This window comes from Nelumbo lutea, chromosome 1 (assembly GCF_056320005.1).
Source record: "Nelumbo lutea isolate HS-2025 chromosome 1, American lotus-T2T, whole genome shotgun sequence".
NCBI classification, from domain to species: domain Eukaryota; kingdom Viridiplantae; phylum Streptophyta; class Magnoliopsida; order Proteales; family Nelumbonaceae; genus Nelumbo; species Nelumbo lutea.
In genome coordinates, this window is record NC_142684.1 from 205,138,221 (window position 1) to 205,158,082 (window position 19,862).

General features: G+C 40.0%; 1 protein-coding gene across 9 annotated transcripts in view; it reads right to left on the reverse strand.

Annotated features, from left to right (window-relative positions):
- Positions 1-19,862, reverse strand: part of EMF2 (VEFS-Box of polycomb protein) — a 100,027-nt gene that overhangs the window by 59,109 nt on the left and 21,056 nt on the right. Inside the window, exons 2-8 of one of the 9 annotated variants that reach the window (XM_088962465.1) lie at positions 17,736-17,826; positions 17,345-17,527; positions 15,807-15,975; positions 15,438-15,493; positions 7,023-7,137; positions 6,750-6,915; positions 6,600-6,668 (exon numbers count right to left, since the gene is read on the reverse strand). In XM_088962465.1, the coding sequence (XP_088818591.1) occupies positions 6,600-6,668; positions 6,750-6,915; positions 7,023-7,137; positions 15,438-15,493; positions 15,807-15,975; positions 17,345-17,379 (610 nt within the window). In that variant the 5' untranslated portion in view covers positions 17,380-17,527; positions 17,736-17,826. Of the gene's footprint in view, positions 1-6,599; positions 6,669-6,749; positions 6,916-7,022; positions 7,138-15,437; positions 15,494-15,806; positions 16,014-17,344; positions 17,528-17,735; positions 17,827-19,862 lie in introns of those variants that run through there. The other 8 variants (XM_088962469.1, XM_088962464.1, XM_088962468.1 and 5 more) reach the window with 8 other exon arrangements.

The window sequence follows — 19,862 nt, forward strand, 5'->3', positions numbered from 1 at the left end:
ATCCATGTGAGTAGAGAGTGCAGCACTGTACCTTGCAGCCGAGGAAAAGGTCCTCTCTTGTTGGGCAGTGTTTGATTATTATGGGCTGAGAGGTTAAGTTTAAGACCATTGAGGGAAATACCTAATGGGCTAATCTTGCATCTGCCCACAGTCCTTGGGTTTTTATAAGGTGGCTTGACCCAAGGACCATTTAGTGTAAGTGTTGGGCCCATTAAGAGCCCATGGTGATGGGCTCAGGGGTTCACTATCTCCTACAGTGAATTCAGCCAGGCCTTGCAACAAAGGCTGGGTTGAACCCATGTGGCTGATGAGTATATCAATGTTTGGGTCCCACACCATACAAGGATAACCAACTGGGCAGCAGATTGAGAGGATAAGTGAGCACATAGACTTAATGGGTCTAAAGCCCAATTCGAACTGGCTTAATAAGATTAATTAAAACAGGGCGATTCTGGGATTTGGATCAGCAGATAGGATTATCCCTATCCACTCAAAGAGTCCAGATCCGAATAAAGATTTGGATCAGGAAACTCCTAATTAGATTAGGAAGGCTGATCTTTATCAATACATAAGATAAGGGATTATCTGTATCCCTTAAAGAGAGTCCAGATCCAAATAAAAGATTTGGATTAAGAAACTTCTAATGGGATTAGGAGATCCTCTCTTTAAAGCTATAAATAGACTGCACTATCTTCTGCTCTTATTCTTTCCTTCTCTTGCCGCCCTACCCAGTTCGATCTCCACCAAGGGGAGTGATCAAGAACAGCTCTTGATATTGCTTTTTGCTAGAAAAGGCAATCTGAAGTCGTGCTCACCAGCCCTCCATCATTCTCTTGCTAAAGAATTTTGTTCTTGCTGAAGAATCGTCCTGCTGATTCTGCTTCACCTCACACCGTGTCATCTTCGATGGAAGCAGTCTTTGGTTTCATCCTTGGGCGTGAACACCTTCATTGGGGGTTTACTATTACTCCGTATTAGGTATATCCCTCTACTCCCTTTTGGTTTCAGATCTGGTCCGGTTTGCTTCAACATTGATCCTTGAAAATGCAGTTTTCTAAAAATAGGGAATGCGATTCCCACATAGGAGAGAGAAATTTTTGAAATTTCACCCAACCTTCCTGCAGGATTCAGCCATCCATATGATGGATCTCTCATCCCTTCAAAAGTATCATCTACATACTGTAGTAAAGGGACCATGGTTATAAATGTAGCATTTAAGCTATGCTCTAAGGATGCTCTTTCGTGGACATCTGGCATAGCTTTCATCACCTCTGGCTTAATGAAACCACAACATTTCTTGAAGAACAGCAATGTGAACCCATTGTGTCCAGGGGTCTTCTCACCCTCTAGACTTTTAATAACCCCCCATACTTCCTCTTCTGAGAAAGGTTTCTCTAAGTCTTCTCTTTGATTGTTGGAGAGGGCTTCAAATAGGTTCCCATTCAGACCTGGATGTACCGGCCACACCTCCTTATACAGGTTCTTGAAGAATTTCACCACCTCCCTTTTAATAGAAGATTCCTACTCAATAATCCTGTCTCCCACCTGCAGCTTCTTCAAAGTATTCTCCCTTCTTCGACAATTAGTCACTGCATGGAAATACTTTGTATTTCTGTCTCCCGCCTTCGGCCAAGAAATTTTAGCCTGTTGTCTCCAATTAATCTCTTCTTGATATTCTACTTTGTCAAAACACAACTTTGCCTCAGCCCTAGCTGCCTTCTCTTCTTCATATAGGATCACCAACTCTTCTTTCCTATCCAACTCTTCAATGGTGCTTAACAACTCTCCTTTTTATAGTTCTACTGCCTTGAAATTGTTTTTCTTCTAGTCTAGGATTTTCTCTTTCAACATCTGTAACTTCTTTGCAAGAATATGAGATCATCAGCCTTCTACCTCAAAAGATAACCACCACTCCTTCAACTTCTCTTCAAACCCAACCTCCTAAAACCACAAGTGTTCAAACTAAAAAGGACATGGCTTCCTCCTCAAACCCTCCCCCCTAAGAAGAATAGGCCTATGATCAGACACAGGTCTTGGTAGAGCTTCCTGAAACAAGTTAGGAAAACTTTCCTCCCACTTTGTTGACACCAAGAATCTGACAAGCTGAACTAAAGTAGGATCGCCTATGAGTCCAAGTGAACTTAGCACCAGAAAACGGCAAGTCCACCAGACCATGTCTGTAAACAAACTCACCAAAAGACCACATCCCCGTAGTCCGTCTCACACTCTATTTTTCTCGTGGGAATCTTATAATGTTAAAATCTCCGCCTATACACCAGGGAATATTACCCCTACTCCTTATTCTGCCCAGCTCCTCCTAGAAGTTCTGCCTTTCAGCATCATCATTTGGGCCATACACCCAGTAATTATCCCTTTGAAATCTCCTGTCCCTACAACTTCAATGGAGACCGAATAATTTCCAACCATGGAGTCACTGATCGTGACAGTATTGGAATTCCATACTACTAGAATTCCCCCCGCTGTTCCTGAAGCATTTAAACATCTCCACCAGCATTGTCCATCCCCCCACACGCTTCTAACCACTGATGCATCCATTCTACTCAATTTTGTCTCTTGAAGTAAAATGATATCTGGTTTGTGTGCCTTTATTATGGAGCAGATGACAACCATTCTCCTCCCCGAACCCAAGCCACGAATGTTCCAAGACAAAATTTTCATCATTACTCAAATACATTCCTATCCCCCCCCCTTTCCCCTACTTCCTACCTCCCTTTTCTCCTCCCTCTACCACCGTCCTTTGTACACCCCACCCTATCATTTAGGCCCCAAGTGAGATGTAACAACTCCCTTTTCCCTTTCGCATTCTTCTTGCCTTTGGCATTCACTACACCTCTGTCCCGTAAAACCCTGTGTTCAATTTCCATTAGGAAGTCCTTCGTCTGTTTCTCGAGACCCTCCATTGAGACCCCAAGAAACTCCACAAAACAAGTATTTGGATAACACCCAACTCAACAGAAGTGTTCCCTCCAAGACTTCCCCACCCTCCAGTAATGTTGCCTCTCCATCACCCTCGCTCCAACGAGCTTGTGTCTCCACCATGGCCATACTAAGCGGAAACTCACTCCCCTCTCCTTTTCCTGTCCTCTCTTCCGATGACGGTTCCACAACCTACAATGAAGACACTACTTCCCCATGAAGGCCCTCACTATTCTACATATCATTCTGAATTTTATTGGGGCTCCCTCTAAATTCAGGAACGTCATCAGCAATCGTTCCGTCCACATCTTCGTCAGATGACATATCTTCTGCCTCCACCATCACTGCTTTCCCTTTTCCCAGTGCCTCCCTGCAAGGGCTCCTTGATTCTTTGCCTGTCCCCTCCTTCCCTCAAAGATCTTGATCGCCCTTGGGTCCCTTCTGTACACATTTGGAAGCTTCCGATTCTGGCCTCCATACTCAAAGCTAGGTTCATGACTCCCCTAACAATCTCCCCGAACCAGCCCAGCAGCTAGAGAAAACTAGGTCCCAGTTTTTCATCGGTCCTCCCCTCTCTTATCCCCTAGCCCACGGTCCAAGCCCCTAATACCAAACAGATTCCTAGACCTCCTTTTGTGATTGAAATTCTGGGTCTTCCGTCCGATTCGTTCTTCCCTACCCTCTCCGCCCAAGTGACCCATCTCCAGCAAGCATTCCCATATTAAATCTTTCAACTCCTATTTACTATTCGGCCAATAGCCTCTCTCCGACTTGTTCAAACTTTGAGTCTGAGCCCCTTGAACGCTGTCAGGCATAAGGTCAGACTTAGCACTCCTCTTTGCCTTGTTCGAATTTTGAAACCGAGCCGCCTATCCGTAATCAGATACACTATTAGACGCTACCCTCCTCTCCATCGTCTGATTCTCCTTGAACGCTGTCAGGCATAAGGTCAGACTTAGCACTCCTCTTTGCCTTGTTCAAATTTTGAAACCGAGCCGCCTGTCCGTAATCAGATACACTATTAGACGCTACCCTCCTCTCCATCGTCTGATTCTCCTTCCCGTGTACTACAATCGACGGTTCCCTTGTCATCCTCTCCAAATCTCTTGGACTTCAGCCATCCAGGTCACCCGTGGAAAGTCTGGCTGACACGACACCCACCCTCACCCCCTTCTCAACCACCCCCCAGGTCTCTACTGCATGGCTTTCAATCACTTCATCCCTCAAAATGTTCTTCGCCGATTTTTGTAACTTCGTAACCGGCCTCACCGAAGGTTCCAGTTCTGGCCAAATGTGGATATTATACACCACTTCACCCACTCTAACATCCATCGTTGTCGGAATCTCTCCCCTCCACGCCACCTGCAATCTCACCCATTCACAGGTTGCCAGCTCCTCTATGGAGTCATTTGTGGCTAGGAAGCCCCCGTAGAAATCCCCGACCGCATAGATGACTTCCGGACTCCACAAGATCAACGGGAGTCCATAAATACGGACCAAGATCTTCTGATCAAGATTACCTCTCCCAGAAGGTTCATTGGAACTACAACCCGCACAGACACTCCATCTATCAAGGAGAAACATGTTCTTCCCCAGGTACCACGGCGCACCACTGAGAAGCGTCGCCGCTTCTTTCTCCGAGGGGACAATGAACAAAAACAATCCCTTCACAAGTTTTTTAACCTTCATCTCCCCTACAGCACCCCAAGCTTCCTAAGCCCACCTCGCCACTACTGCGAGATCAAGCACCTCTGCCACGAACCTACCAACAAGGCAGCCCTCCAAGAATTTTTTTCGAAGGTTTACGCCCTTCTCCGACGTCTCAATGAAGAACAACTCATCACTCCGGAAGAACCTGACCTCACCTTTGGTTGGCCAAACTCTGGTTTTAGTCACTTCTTTGAATGAAAGCCCTTTCCTGGTTTTTGGATCCCTACCGCCTACCGCCTAATCACGGCGGTCTCCTCATCCCTACTGCCTTAACTGATGAACGTGATGCTTTTCTCTCTAGTTCGGTTGTGACCTTTTCTCCTTCTTCTTCTTCTCCTTCTCCGTCTTCTCTCTGGAACCTCCAACACAAATCATGGTTGTTTAAAATATCTGCGTAAGGATTTTTAAGATTTTTGCATTAAGTAGTTGTCCAGCATCACTGGATGAATTTGTGAAGAGCTGGAGGATACAAAGCCTAAGTAAGAAAGGGGAAATTTTATTGCACTTGATTCCAGGTGAAGTTTCCTGGTCGTTTTGGCAAGAAAGAAACTCAAGGATGTTCCAAAATAAAGGCTGTCAAGAGGATGAAGTGTGACAGAGAATTGTGGGGAAATTGTACTATTGGTCTGTGGTACAGCTAAATATTGACAGTTCTTTCTATAGTTCCCTTTATAATCTTGGAAGTCTGTTTGTAATTCCTAATGGGATAGTGGTCTGAATGATTTTTCTACTCTCCTTTGTATAGCACTGGTTGTACTTGTTTTGATCTTTTTCTTTTAATGAATGGATACTATACTTCTTGAAAAAAAATAAAAAAATCAGAAAGAAAATTGAATCAATTCAAACCATGATTTGTATCCTAACTATTAAGGTTAGTTATATTTTTATAAACTTGTACAAAAACTAGAAACAGATATATTAAAAACTTAAAATTTTATAGAAAATTTATTTTACCATATTTTAATTCCATATCTACCATGCATGTACCTAAAAACAAATGAGTTCACCACTTGAACACTAGAAGCATAAGATACCATAAGATAACATTGATAAAAAAAAAGCATAGATAGCATAATCAAGTTTGACTTGAAAGTCAACAAAATTATATATAATGGCTGATTAGACTAAATCAATATCTAGTAAGGGCTTTCAAACAAGTCTCCCTTAAAAAAAATTATTTTACCATATTTTAAATCCATATTTACCATGCATGTACCTAAAAACAAATGAGTTCACCACTTGAACACTAGAAGCATAAGATACCATAAGATAACATTGATAAAAAAAAGCATAAGATAACATAATCAAGATTGACTTGAAAGTCAACGAAATTATATATAATGGCAGATTAGACTAAATCATTTTCTAGTAAGGGCTTTCAAACAAGCCTCCCTTAAAAAAATTAAAAGAAACAAAGGAATGACAAAGTAAAGAACTAAGTCCTGATTGTCAAGTCACATTAATCATCTAAATCAGAAGATAATAAGATTTATGGATCAAATCATAGGATTCAAACAATAAAATCATAAGATTTAAACAGAAAAAGATTCAGATATTATATTTGAATTGAAAGCCCTAAGATTTGTGATTTCAATTGTGAATTGTATCCAAAATCATAAGATTTTGACCAACCCCCCCCCCAATAAATGCCACAAGAAATTTCCCGCTTTCTCAAATCCAATCACAACCGAGATTTGAATGAAAACCACACCACATTAAACACTTCATTTAATAAAAACACAAAAAAAAATTATAAAACCCAAAAAAAATATCTCACCACGCAGTATCAATGAAGCATGTAAGAATCATAAAGTACAACAATCTAGCATCTGAAAGCATCTAACATGTACATATTTTGTGACAAGGCCATCAGATCCTCTGGGATGTCTGACTTACTTTCTGATATTTCATTAATAACACTGCTTATGTTATTCATAAAAAATAAAACTTACATGAAAATGATGTCATATCCAAATGGTCCTTTGCCATAGCACTTCCAGGTAAGGAATTGTTAGCTTCCCCTGCAACATGATTGAAATATAACCAAGTCAATCTCTTGAAAAGTCATATACTGGCATTAATCATATGCAATTAGGAAGTACCACAGCTGACAAGTAAAACAGTGAGTATGCTAGCTTTTTCATTAGCCGAAAGCCTATGAATCTCAGGGAGAACAAAATTTGCTTCAGTTTGACTCCTCCCCTCAAATTCACTTGAAGCAACTATAAGACAGGTTCGCGCAAGGCAAAAGACTGCAGAATTCTGTTGCTAAACACAGGGATATAAAGCACAAAAAATGAGCAATATAGTATAAAAAACAGATGGATATTGACAAAACCGGTTGGGGTTAAGTGCAAATATTGACAAGATCATACCCCTGCAGCTGCAATGTCAGAAATGGGCCTAGCCAAAATGATGTATAGAGGTAAAAGATTGTGTGCTTGCACTCCATCATTCACAGCACCAGATAGGGACACAGTCATCTGAATCCTATAAATTTACCAGTAGCAAACCAATCAGTGTATGTACACTTGACAAAGACTACTGATGAAACCAACTAAAGAAAAGTTGTATAGAATCATTAGTAGCAGCAATAACAACAAAACAAGAAAAATAATAAGTAAACTTTAAATTCAATAGAAATCAAAAAAAAAAAAGGACTTTAGTTTAAACCAAATCAGGAAGTAGGTCATTTCTAATGCAGTTATGACCTTACAAGGAAATCAAGCCAACACTAACACTAATAAAGTACTAACAATGACATTATACCCATAATTCAAACAAAAAAACATTTCATGAAGTTACACTTTATAGTTAGGAGTATAGCCAGCCACATAAGACTCAAGATGTGGGAGGTAGAATGGTAGACAAGAACAAATGGAGTAGGGGATTGATTGTGGAATTTATAAGAACTTGTATACATCAGTCAAGGGCCATCTACCAACATTAAGGGGGTTGAACCTCAAGATTGAGTTGTGATAAGGCTAGAGGATTGGAGAGAGAATATGAAAACGATGACATTTGGGAAACACTAGAAAGAAATGGGCAATGAAAAATATCTGGGTCCTATTGATCTCACAATGGCATTGTACAAAAGTAAGTTGGTAACCTGATGAAGATGATGCCAGAGCTCTTCAAAAGTGGTTGATAGGATGATGCCCCTAAAAGTAAACACAATGACAAGTTTTTATCGGCAACTGTGAAGAGAGGTTTAGTCAACCTTCAAGATTGTAGTACTGCAAGCAGTTCAGCCCTTTAAGGCCCCATCTCCTGCAGGTCTAGAACACAAAGCCAAACTTACACCAATGACAAGTTTTTTTTCTTTTTCTTGAAGAGGTAAAGTAAGATTTTATTAAGGAAAAAAAATATGAAAGATACAGGAAGGGTTCACTGCACAAAGGCTGTGCAAGAGAAACACCTTGCGAATCATTGAAAAAATTAACCACTACACAAGCACTTGATACATCTCTTTTGAACAGCACATTTGAGCTCAGCCACCCTCTCAGATCATCTACAACTGAATTAATCACTTTTTCTACTTGGATCTGTTTTTAATCAAAGATCCTCCTATTTCTCTACCTCCAAATGGAACACAGAACTGCCAAAGGAATTACATTCCACACGATCCTACTCTTTTCGCTTAAACCTTCAACTTTCCAGCTCTCAAGAAGAGACTTGTGTTAGACAGTTTTGTATGCCCTTAGCTTCAATCGGATTTGATGTACTTTTGTTATTTAGTGGAAATAAATTAAAGTGCATGTTTGATTCATGTTGTTTGGTATAATTCTGTGTAAGACCCAAAAACCGGACACTTATAGAAACTTGTGCTAGTTTTTAAATGTTCACAGCCATTGGATAAGTCAGGGGAGATTTATCCTGCCAAGGCTGATACTGGTGTGCCACCAAGTGTTGGGATGGCTTGTTTCGGCCATCAGGGTAAGACCCAAGGCACATGCAGCATGGGATTGCTTGAACCCTTGAACCGAACTAGATTTCCAGTATTGCCCTTGTTTTGGAGCAGCTACAGTAGTCCGAACCAGTGAAGAAGGAAGAAGAAGATGAGGAAGAAGACAAGAGAAAGAGAGAACAGGAGGGTTTAGTCGAATTGATTAGTTTCCCATTCAGTCGACCCCCTTGTGTTTATTAGGTTCTAATTACACTTACAAAGACTAAACTGTCCTCACTTAAGTGTGGGGCAGAGTACTCTAATAAAACAGCCACATAAGCAAAGTACTTAACTGACATAAGATTACTAAACTACCCTTATTCGGCTCACTCTAACAGCCCTAGACCTTGGAGACAGATGGGCAAAACTGGAAAGTTACACCTAACCCCTAGACTCGATTTTGACACATCACCAAGTGTCGGATCGGGCTGTCTTTGATGTGTCAATCAGTGAGATCCTTAGTGGGGGTCAAAACCTGAACATGTTGGGGCAGTCTGAGAATTCATCTGAGTGAGTGGTCATAGTGACAGGATCAGCCCCTTTGTCGAACAATGGTAATGATCGGTAATGCACTCTCTCTGATGGAAACCAAACTGTCGGCAGTTGATTTCAATCGTTAGAATTTTGTTTTGCAAAATAAGATATATATATATATATATATATATATATAGTATGTATATGTACGATTTCAAAAGATTTGCAAAAGGTTTTAATTCCCGGGATCCATGTGAGTAGAGAGTGCGGCACTGTTCCTTGCAACTGAGAGAGAGGTCTTCTCTTGTCGGGCAGTGCTTGATCATTATGGACTGAGAGGTTAAGTGTAAGACCATTTAGGATAATACCTGATGGGCTAATCTTGCACCTGCCCAGTCCCTGGGTTTTTATAAGATGGCTTGGCCTAGGGACCACTTAATGTAAGTGTTGGGCCCATAGGGTCCATGTGATGGGCTCAAGGGGGTCACTGAGTCTTTCAGTGAATTCGGCTGGGCCTTTTAATAAAAGTTGGGTCGAACCCATGTGGCTGGTGTGTAGATCAATGCTTGGGTCCCACGCCATACAAAGAAACCCAAATGGCAACAGGTTGGAAACTAGTTAAACATTGAACACTTAATGGGCCAAAAGCCCATTTCGAACTGGGCTGATATGATCACCAGTTCATAGGGCGAATCTGAGATTAGTGTTAGTAAAAGGATTGGGTCTTTGACCTTATCCACTCTAAGAGACCAAATTCAAATTAGATTTGAATCTGGTAACCTCCTGATAAGATCAGGAGTTAACTAACTTGATCTGCAGATAGGATTAAGATTAACCTCTATCCAAATACTGATTTGGATTGGGATAACTCCCAAAATATTGGGAGGTTTCTTAATCAAGAAAAAAGAGGAGAAAACCCTAGCAGAAATATCAGATTTCGAACAAGGGGGTTGGAGTAAGCAAGACACATCCTGCAATCTGAGATTTGATCTCTCACAGACTCCAGAGAGAAGAGAAAATTCTGCCCTCTTCGTCCCTGGACTTCTCCTCCTTCAACCGCCGCCACTACCTGTTGGAAGATTGGATCTTTGCAGCAACAGGAAGTCAAGAAAGCAGTTCTTGACAATAGTCTTGCAAGAAAGACACTAGGATTCGGTGTTCAAGGTTTCCAGAGGGTTCTTGTGAAGAATCCAGCGTGTAGGACGCACCCTGCTGGTTTCGTTCCATCCACAGCTGTGTCATCTTCAGCAAGAGCGGATCTTGGTCACTTCTTTGGGCGTGAACACCAACTTTGGGAGATATTATTTCTCCAGATCAGGTATAATCCTTCCTGTTTCCTTTTGGTTCAGATCTTGTTTGTTTATGGTTCAAGTAGGATCCTTGAATAATGTATTCTAATTTTAGGGAATATGATTCCCAGTTGGTAGAATGTAGGAAATTTTTTTGAAATTCGCCCCCATTCCGCACCTTTCTTGGCGTCCATTAGATGGATCCTACCATTCTTTCAACTTGACAGAGTTAGGCATGCAACAGTGAATGGCCTTAACAAATGACAACTTTCCACCAATGACAAGTGTTAACACTCCACTAATCTCTAAAATCCCTGGATTGTTGGAAGTATTGGTAGTCTTATATTCATGTATAAAAAGCGTACTTTGGTGATCTTATACGTAATGGGCTGAGAGGGAGCCATATGTCTTACTGTAAGAGAAGAATTGTACATTTACATGTCACTCTTAGTTGGGTAGAACCTGTCGAACCCTACTCTTCCTCTCCTCTACCTTCTCTTTTTATTCTTCTTCTTGCACTCAAACCCTAAACTACTGATTCAGACACACCTAACAAATTTTACTTGGCATTAGAGCAGTGCTTGACTGAGTCAGAGATTGTCTTTCAAACCTTGGGCTAAATGACCTGCCAACATCATCAGGTTGTAAGATGATGTCAGCGATCACATAGGGACCGATTGCCAGGAGAAGGGGATATCAGTTATCACCACCTGATAGAACAGGATTTATGGAGAATTTCGGTGTATGTTTCATGTCTATCAAAATAAGGTTTATATTTTTCCAGATTTGTTGCTTGAAAAATCGCAGAAATTCAGTTCTGCATTTAAATCCCTCTAGAGCTCAATTAGGCAAGTGTTTCTTGTTGGGATTGAATGTGGTTGATGCATGGAAAATCTCTTCAAACTAAAAGTGATTTGACATTATTTGGAGACATCTGGAAATTCTTAAGAATCTTTTCTCCTTTATTTTACCACCCAGCCCTATTTGTCCCTTTTTTTTGGTGTTGGGGGTGGTAGTGCCTTTTTTGGTGCTTCGGAGGAGAAGATTACTCTTATTTGAGCAGTTTAAGGTTTGGTTTCAGCCATTGAACGTTTCCAGAGCTCCTTTGTAGAAAGATACCAATCTGCAGCCTTGCACTTGACCATTTGTGTCTCGTTTTTTCCTCAAAAACTGGTTATTTGATTTCACTATCCCCTTTGGAGTCTTGGGTTGCATGTAAAAGTTTTTTTTTAACAGTTTGAACTGTTCATATGGCAGGAACTGGTAATGTCAGATAGCATTACCTCCAGAGAGGTCTCAAATAGTATAGTTGTAATTTCTCCCTTAACCTTTGATCTCCAATTCCTGGATCCCTGAAATGTGATGTTGAACTTCTTACCTGAATCATAAGACACAACAAGCCCGACCCAGCTCCAACTTAAGGCTTTTTCATCCATAAGATCATGCATTTCCCCTAAAATATCACCAGTCACACTAAAGGTAGCCTCCCATTAGAAGCACAACAAGAATTCATGGATCCTAATTCACCACTTGGCAGATGCAAACAGTTTAAATGGAACTCATGAAGAGAATCAATCTGTCCACCAACAAATCCAACCAACTAAAGGATTTATTGCCCTCCTTGAGAACAAAAGAACCACAATTATGGTAACAAAAGAAAGAACAGTCCACACTGAATTCTCTCAACCAAGGTGATCAAATAACCCATTCAGCCAAACAAAAACCAGTTTTCCATTATCACCCATTCTGGATGACCATGAAAGAAATGAGCAACGAGAAATCAGTAAACACCTCTTTCCAAACCCCAACATCAAGAATAACTATACATTGCAACCCTTCCTTGGTGGCTAGAGTGGCATCACTAGATCCCAAAAAATCTCCCCCCGCCTCATGTTTTCACTTTTTTTATCATAAAAAAGGAAATTTTATTAAAGAAAAAAAAAAAAAACAGTACAAGGTGTAGGTAGGGAGGTAAGGCAACAGAATAAGGTCTCCCTGAAAGACAGAGGATGACCGGAGAGGTAAGGGAAGGAAGGATGTTGATATGGGCAGAGTAAGGGTATTTGCAATAGTAGTAGGGGAGCAGGAGGCCAGGATGCAAGAACTCTCTCAATACATACAAGATGATCTCAAGTGGACCTTGAGCCTCCCCTATTTATAGACGAATGGGTAAGGCTATAAAGGGAGACAAGAAAATGATAGAAAGCAGCTTATCTGTCCCAAAAAGGTGGTTCTGATTCATCAGATACATAACGGGTAAGCTCCCTAGGGTTTCGCCACGTCCATGAGAATCTCTTGGGATCAGAATTTTCTGTCCCTAAAACTCTCATGTGGGAATGCTTATAACTATAGCCCCCTTCGGTAGCTCACTCGTAATCACATGGAGTGGTGATGCTCCTTTGATGAGCTTGTAACATCGGAAATAGAAGATCACTGCTACTGTCCAAGTGGTGCTCTCTACTGTCAGGCTACCCTAAGAGTGAGACATGGTTTATGTTTATTAGTGACATCGCAGATTGCAGTCTGTGTTTTTTATCAGTAATTGCAGTCTTTTGCATTCACTTGTTCTGAATGATACTTCTGTCTGTAAGGAAGTTAAAGAGCACATAAGTGACACCACAGGTTTTGTGTGGTTTGTTAAGTCAATGGGCCCTATGGTTTCAGTTATTGGTAGCGTAGTTGTGCCGCCATTGGCGATGGCAACAGACTTTATCACGGGTAGTGTGGTGGTTGCTTCTGTGTTATTATGCTTCTAATGGCAGTGTCTGCAATGGTGATCTAAATGTAATTACACAAGGTAACAAGATGCCCTCTCCCTTTCAGATGTATATGAAGGGATGAGAGATCCATCATATGGATGGCCAAACCCTACAGGAAGGTTGGGTGAAATTTCAAAAATTTCTCTCTCTCCTATCTGCGAATCGCATTCCTTATTTTAGAAAATTGCATTTTCAATGATCGTTCTTAATCCAAAACCGGACCAAATCTGAAACCGAAAGAGAAGTGGGATATACCTGATACGAAGTAGGAGTAACTCCCAATAAGGGTGTTCACACCCAAGAAGAATACCAAAACCCGCTTCCACCAAAGATGACACATTGTGTAATGAAACAGGATCAGCAAGATGGCTCTTCAGCAAGAACCAGGATCCTTCGGCAAGAACCGAACAGGGGCTGGTGAGCACGACTTCAAATTGTTTCTTCAGCCAATAAACAATATCAAGAACCTTTCTTGATCAATTCCTCAAGAGGAGATCAAATTGGGTAGGGATGGCAAGAATAAGAGAGAATTCTACAGGTTATTGTTTTGTGTAACTGAGGAATTCGCCCCCTTTATTTATAGCCTTCTCAGGATCAGCCTCCTAATCTAATTAGGAGAGAGTTCCTTAATCCAAATCTGATATTTGGATTTGGACTCTTGAATGAATAAGACTTATCTTATCCTTCAGCTAATCTTAATCAGATTATAAATCATATCTTGCCTCCTTTTAATTAACTAACTTAAGCCTAGTTTGAATTGGGCTTTAGACCCATTAAGCTTGTGTGCTCACTTACCCCTTAACCTGCTGCCCAATTGGCTCTCTTTGTATGGCGTGAAACCCAAACATTAATCTACACATCAATCACATGGGTTCAGTCCAGCCTTTATTACAAGGCCTGGCTGAATTCACTATAGGAGACAATGAACCCCTAAGTCCATCACCATGGGCTCTTAATGGGCCCAACATTTACACTAAATGGTCCTTGTGTCCAATCACCTTATGAAAACCCAAGGACTATGGGCAAATGCAAGATTAGTCCATTAGATATTACCCTCAATGGTCTTACACTTAACCTCTCAACTTATAATGATCAAACACTGCCCGACAAGAGAGAACATCTCCCTCAGCTGCAAGGAACAGTGTTGCACTCTATACTCACATGGATCTAGAGATTTAAAACCTTTTGCAAACATTTTCAAACCATAATATATACAAGTACATCTCTATATAAATATATTTTGCAAAAACAAATTTCAACGGTTGAAATCAACTACCGGCAGTTTAAGTTTCCATCAGAGATGGTGAATTCCCCGATCATTCACTTTGTCCGACAAATGCACTCAGAAAGTTACATAGGCATAGAACTATCACTAAAAAGATAATCCTTGTGAGCACCAGATTTAGCTAGACTATCAACTTCAGAGTTTAGCTCCCTCAGAATCCAAACCACACGGGCATTTAAAGAAGCAAGAATGTCTCTCGCTTCAGCCAGGTAGTGAGATAAGGCCCAAGGCCCACTGTCAGGATTAGAAAGCCAGTTAATGGTGTTGGTTGAGTCTCCTTTAATGGTAAGATTTGGTAAGCCCATGTAATTCAGATGCCAGTTAGAGCTGCCATGACTTCGGCCTTTGTTGAGGAGGCAATCCCAACCGACCCACTAAAAGCCCAAATAATACCATTTCTATTCCAAATTACACCTCCAAGCCCAACTGGTCCCCACTGTTATTTACTTGTTTATGATAGTAGTTAGTTTCAGTTAGTAGTTATTTCAGTTGGTAGTTCATTATTAGTTTGTCATTTCTTTTGCCGCCTATGTAAGCAATAAGGGTAATTCAGCCCTTTTACTTTTATTTTGATTATTAATATAAAAGGATGAGTGGGGCGACAATACTAGTCAATCCACATTCTCTGAATTCTCCTCTTTGTGTTCTCCTTCTCTTCTTCTCTCCTTCTTCTCTTTTTCTTTCTCATTCTTTTTCTTGTTTATTACTCATTATACCTAGGACTGATTGCAGTCCTATTCGACTACTCCATGCAAAGAAAAAGCTAAACCAAAAGACTACATTTCCAAATGCCATCACTTTCCACACCTAACAGTCTATTTACAAAATTTATGTATGCAACATAGAGGAGCCACAAAACTACATCAGCATATATACTCAAGAATAACTATTTCGGGGGTTTATTTTCAAATTCAAACAACTAAAGCGGTGTTCAGCAACACATGCTTTTGTAAGCCAATTGTTTTTCTTAAAAGAAAAACATACATATTTTCAAACAGCCCCCAAGAAGCCTTTTTAATAATTAGAAATTTCATTACCTCCTTTTGCGCTTTGCTTGTATTTTGTAGTGCAAGCATCTTTGAAGAAAGGACGGCTGCAAATAAAGGTTCTCATTAGATTAGCACAAGGACACAAGTTGCTTTTTATCAATAAAAGATGAGTTACTTAAAAATCAAAGGAATGAAAAAATGCAAGCATAATCCCAAAACGGCAACAAGACAGTCAAGAGACCTCAAATATGTGTAGCAAGAGAGAATAAAACCAACATGACAACATAACCAGAAAAGCAGCTACAAACTATGCAGGAGCATTCCCCAATGCATCCCTCCTCCAAGGTTTGTACCTAGCATGACTGTCAGCCATCACAGTAACCACATAATTTGTTGAACTCATAACTGAAAGCTTACATTTCGTAAAGCACGACGCTGGAGAATGTTATAAAGCTCAACAGGCTTGCAATAAATTGAGAGACTCTCTTCAGCTGCAATTGCCTCTTCTGCAGACAAATGGACTCGAGAATCTTGGCGGCACATCTGATCAACAGATCTAGAATGACTGCAATTGCATCCAGGATTCCTGTTCCATTCATGCAAATAAGATACCAAAATTTCCATTTACACACCAATTCTGATATCGTAAGCTAGCTAAGCCTGTATAATTGGAAAATATGTATTGTTAACAATAATCCAAGAAAGAATGTCAAAAAAAAATCCAAGGAAAGAATGGTTATTCCCTGCATAAAGAAATACCAGTTCCTACAACAACACTAAGAATTTTGTCAATTTTTGAGAAGGGTTATTTCAATGAGCACAAATCACAAAACCACAAAAACCACTGAAAAATATTATGAAACCCAGACAACAGTAAAGTGAAAAATGAAATGCCAAAGCAATCAAAAAACATTGATAAAAATACACAAATATATATATATGATAGAAAATCTAGTTAGGAGCCGACCCGAGGACTCTTGGTGCGGAAAGACACACCTTAACTAAACAGGCTTCAGGCTGCTCAGATCTTAATGCAAAAGATCAATGCATCCTTTAACCGTCAGAGCTACCAGAAGATCTTCCCAGAAAGACTTGCCAAATGGCCCCTTATTTGCCCATTGTCTTCATGTGCAAACAAGCAGAGTCCGCAAACAAAGGGCTAATATATATCACCCCGTAGAAAATAAACTCAAGAGACTAGTAAAAGAAAAACATAACCGAGTCAACCTAAATGCATATATTTGTTAAATAGAAAAGAATAAGTGTAAAAAGATTGACATCAAGGGCTTGCAGAGAGACTTATTTGACTAATGTTATATCAGGCCCCTAGTTCTTCGAGTAATAGAGGTATTTTCAAGAATAGTGAGAGGCAGCTTTTCTTTGTTTCCTCAGTTCTGATTGATATATCAGATTCTAACATGGATGGGCCTTGAAGACTGGCATACATTCAGCCCAAGAATCATTTTTCCCCTTCCATCATGGCTAGGAGATGGCAAAAGGAGCCACAACATGATCCTAAAACATTCAGTTCCCACTTTTGTAATTGACTATTTCTCATCAATGAAAATTTTTGTTATTGATAAAAAAAAAGAACATTCTGTTCCCATGTGTTCCAGGGAAACAAACAATATAGAAAAAGCACACTTATGATTTAACAGAAGATAAAGATTTTGCAAATTTTGGCTATTTTCCATACAGTGGTGCACCATTCCAATATTAATATTTTTGGGTCTGGTTTTAATACCTTGTGATTTAACAGAAGATAAAGATATTGCAAAATTTGGGTATTTTCGATACAATGGTGCATCATTCCAATGTTTATTTTTGGGTCTGGTTTTAATACCTTGTGTTCTCTGTACTTCCTTTCTTTCTGCATCACATGCATCATTATTTACTATACTAATTCATAAAAAAAGGCCCAAATACACAACAGGAAATTTTCAAAGAGAGCTTACGTAGTTTCACGAGCCACCAAAGGTAATCCTGGCATTGTGAATTGATGTTATCCAAATATAAAATAATTTCATAGTTCCAAGAATCCTCCTTGGATAGTGATTTCCTATTCCAAATGTGCTAGAGAAGACTCATCTTGGTATGCTCTTCTGGTGGAAATTCAATTGTGTATATGCTCTACCTGTCTGTCAAGCATTAAAAAATGTATATATAGGTTGTATGACAGATAGTAACAGAGAAGGCAAAATACAGGAAAATAATCATCCAACATCCAACTACGAGTTTAGAAACACTGGTAAAATGAAGCCATATGTTATTTGATTTGCTAATAGTTATCCAACATCCAATTCCAATGCAACAGATCTCAAGTTTGACTTGAGACAAGAAAATAACTTAATCATGTAGTCTGCTAAATGCTACACTCAAGTAGCCCCTCTAGTCAAAGTGCCTCAGTGCTTAGGTCAGCTTGGTCCAGTTGGTGCAACTGCATTTGGGTAATACAGCATGGTTCAGTCATCTGATCTGAGCTGGGTGTTTTCAGAAAAATATAATTTCTTATCAGCTAATGCAATAAATAATAGAAGTAAAAGCTCCAACTTGTTGAGAAATCATATTTGGATGGTAAACACTATATTATAGTATAAGTTTCTTAAAGGCTTCTCAATGATTATACCTTTTACACATGCCACATTGGCTTCTTATGTAAATTACTATGACAAATGAGAGAAAAAATAAAAATATTCTTTGATGAGCAATGACAGCCCCCAATAATACGCTACCATGTAGTCATGTACATCATGTCCAAACTCCTAACAACATATAACACAAAGCACACAATCATCCCATCATTTTAGGACCCTAACACAGTTTATATCTTGCCATCCTCACTGAGCTTGAATGTTACTAGGTTCTGACAATCAAAAGAACCTCTCCTATAGTTTCACTTTAGCAAAATCCTCCCTTGGATTTTTAAAGAACTCGACAAAAACCTCCCTTCCGTCAAGGACCATGATGGAAAACGTTAAACCTATGAATCATTTTTTCCAAATACCTATTTTACCCTTTTGCAAATCAGTTTGCATCAATTTTTACTGAGACACCCCCATGTTATCCTCTTCCTCTCCCGTCGACCTCCTTACCCTCTTTTTCTATCCCTGAACTCCACCTTCAGAAGAGGAGGAATGCAGCACACAGCTCTTTCAATCTCTCATCCAAACTCCATCGATTCAAGGAGAAATGGCACACACCTCTTTATCCTCTTTTCCTTTCCGTTTTCTTTCATATGAACAAAGAAAAAAAAAAGGACAAGCCAAAACAGGTTGTTCCAAACCTTTTGCAGAAGCAAAGGTTACTAGGTTCCCCAAAAAAATTCATGCATTTCGTAAGAATCGTCTGTTAGCAGTCTTTTTGGCAAGGCCTCACTACTTAAACAATAGACTTGCAGGCGCAGCCTACATCTTTAACCTGGTCAGACAAATCCATGAGAGGGGGAATAAAGCTGGTGATTCTGAGATCTTCAATTGAACTTGGTACAGGATAAGGAAGAAATAGTGTAACCTTCCTTGCACAAGGTTGGGAAATGGTCTCATTTCAGTCAATCGCCAACTCCACCAGTGGTATTAAGACAATCAGCAGCAAAAAGGGGACAATCACCTCATTGTTGTTGGGGCCTCAACTCTACTTTGTAAGCTTGTACTTCCATGGGAGATATGAAAACATGCCCCTCTTGTGCAACATCTCCAAACTGCTCAACCTACCCAAGAATTTCTCTGTCATCATGTAAAAGTTTTTAAGTTGCCCTTGCATTCAGGACTGCAAGATCCTTGAACATGTAGAACAGATTAACAAGTTCATCAGCTATATTTGAACACATGGATCTCCCCTTCCCACGGCAGGCAAAATCCCACTGTCGCCTCTGTAAGATTAAAACAAATACCGAGTCCCCAATGTGATGCTAGGAGTATTTAAGGGCTGTGGTAATTTAAAGCTCACAATGTGTACATCACACGGTAAAGGAGTTTCCAAAGGAAAGAAGGATCTTGGTGGCTTCTGGACAGAGTCTTCCTGTGCTTTCTTAGCAATGAATGCCTGCATTGGGTAGTACAGATGGGCTCCAACATAACAGCAGAGAAGAGAAGGGTTGAATGGAAAGATAGTAGAATTTTTATTTTAAGTAGATGAGATATTGGACTTCTCGAGGATATGGAAGATTACATTCATTGGATGGTTAGCCAACACTCCTTGTCCAAGACCACACCCATCATCTGCAACTAAACGGCGATCCATCATAATCTCAAGCCAACCATTTTTTGGCTCACAACACCCAGATTGATGTGTGTGGACAGAGAACCATTGACCACTTGAATCTTGCATAAAGGCAAGAGACAGTATTGGGTAGTAATTTCCTTGCAGAGGTATTTTACCCAAGGTTCAAAGTATCGATATGATACGCATACCGACCGTATCGTATTGGTACTTAGAAATGGCCGAAACACCTTTTTTTTAGTTTTTTTCAAATTT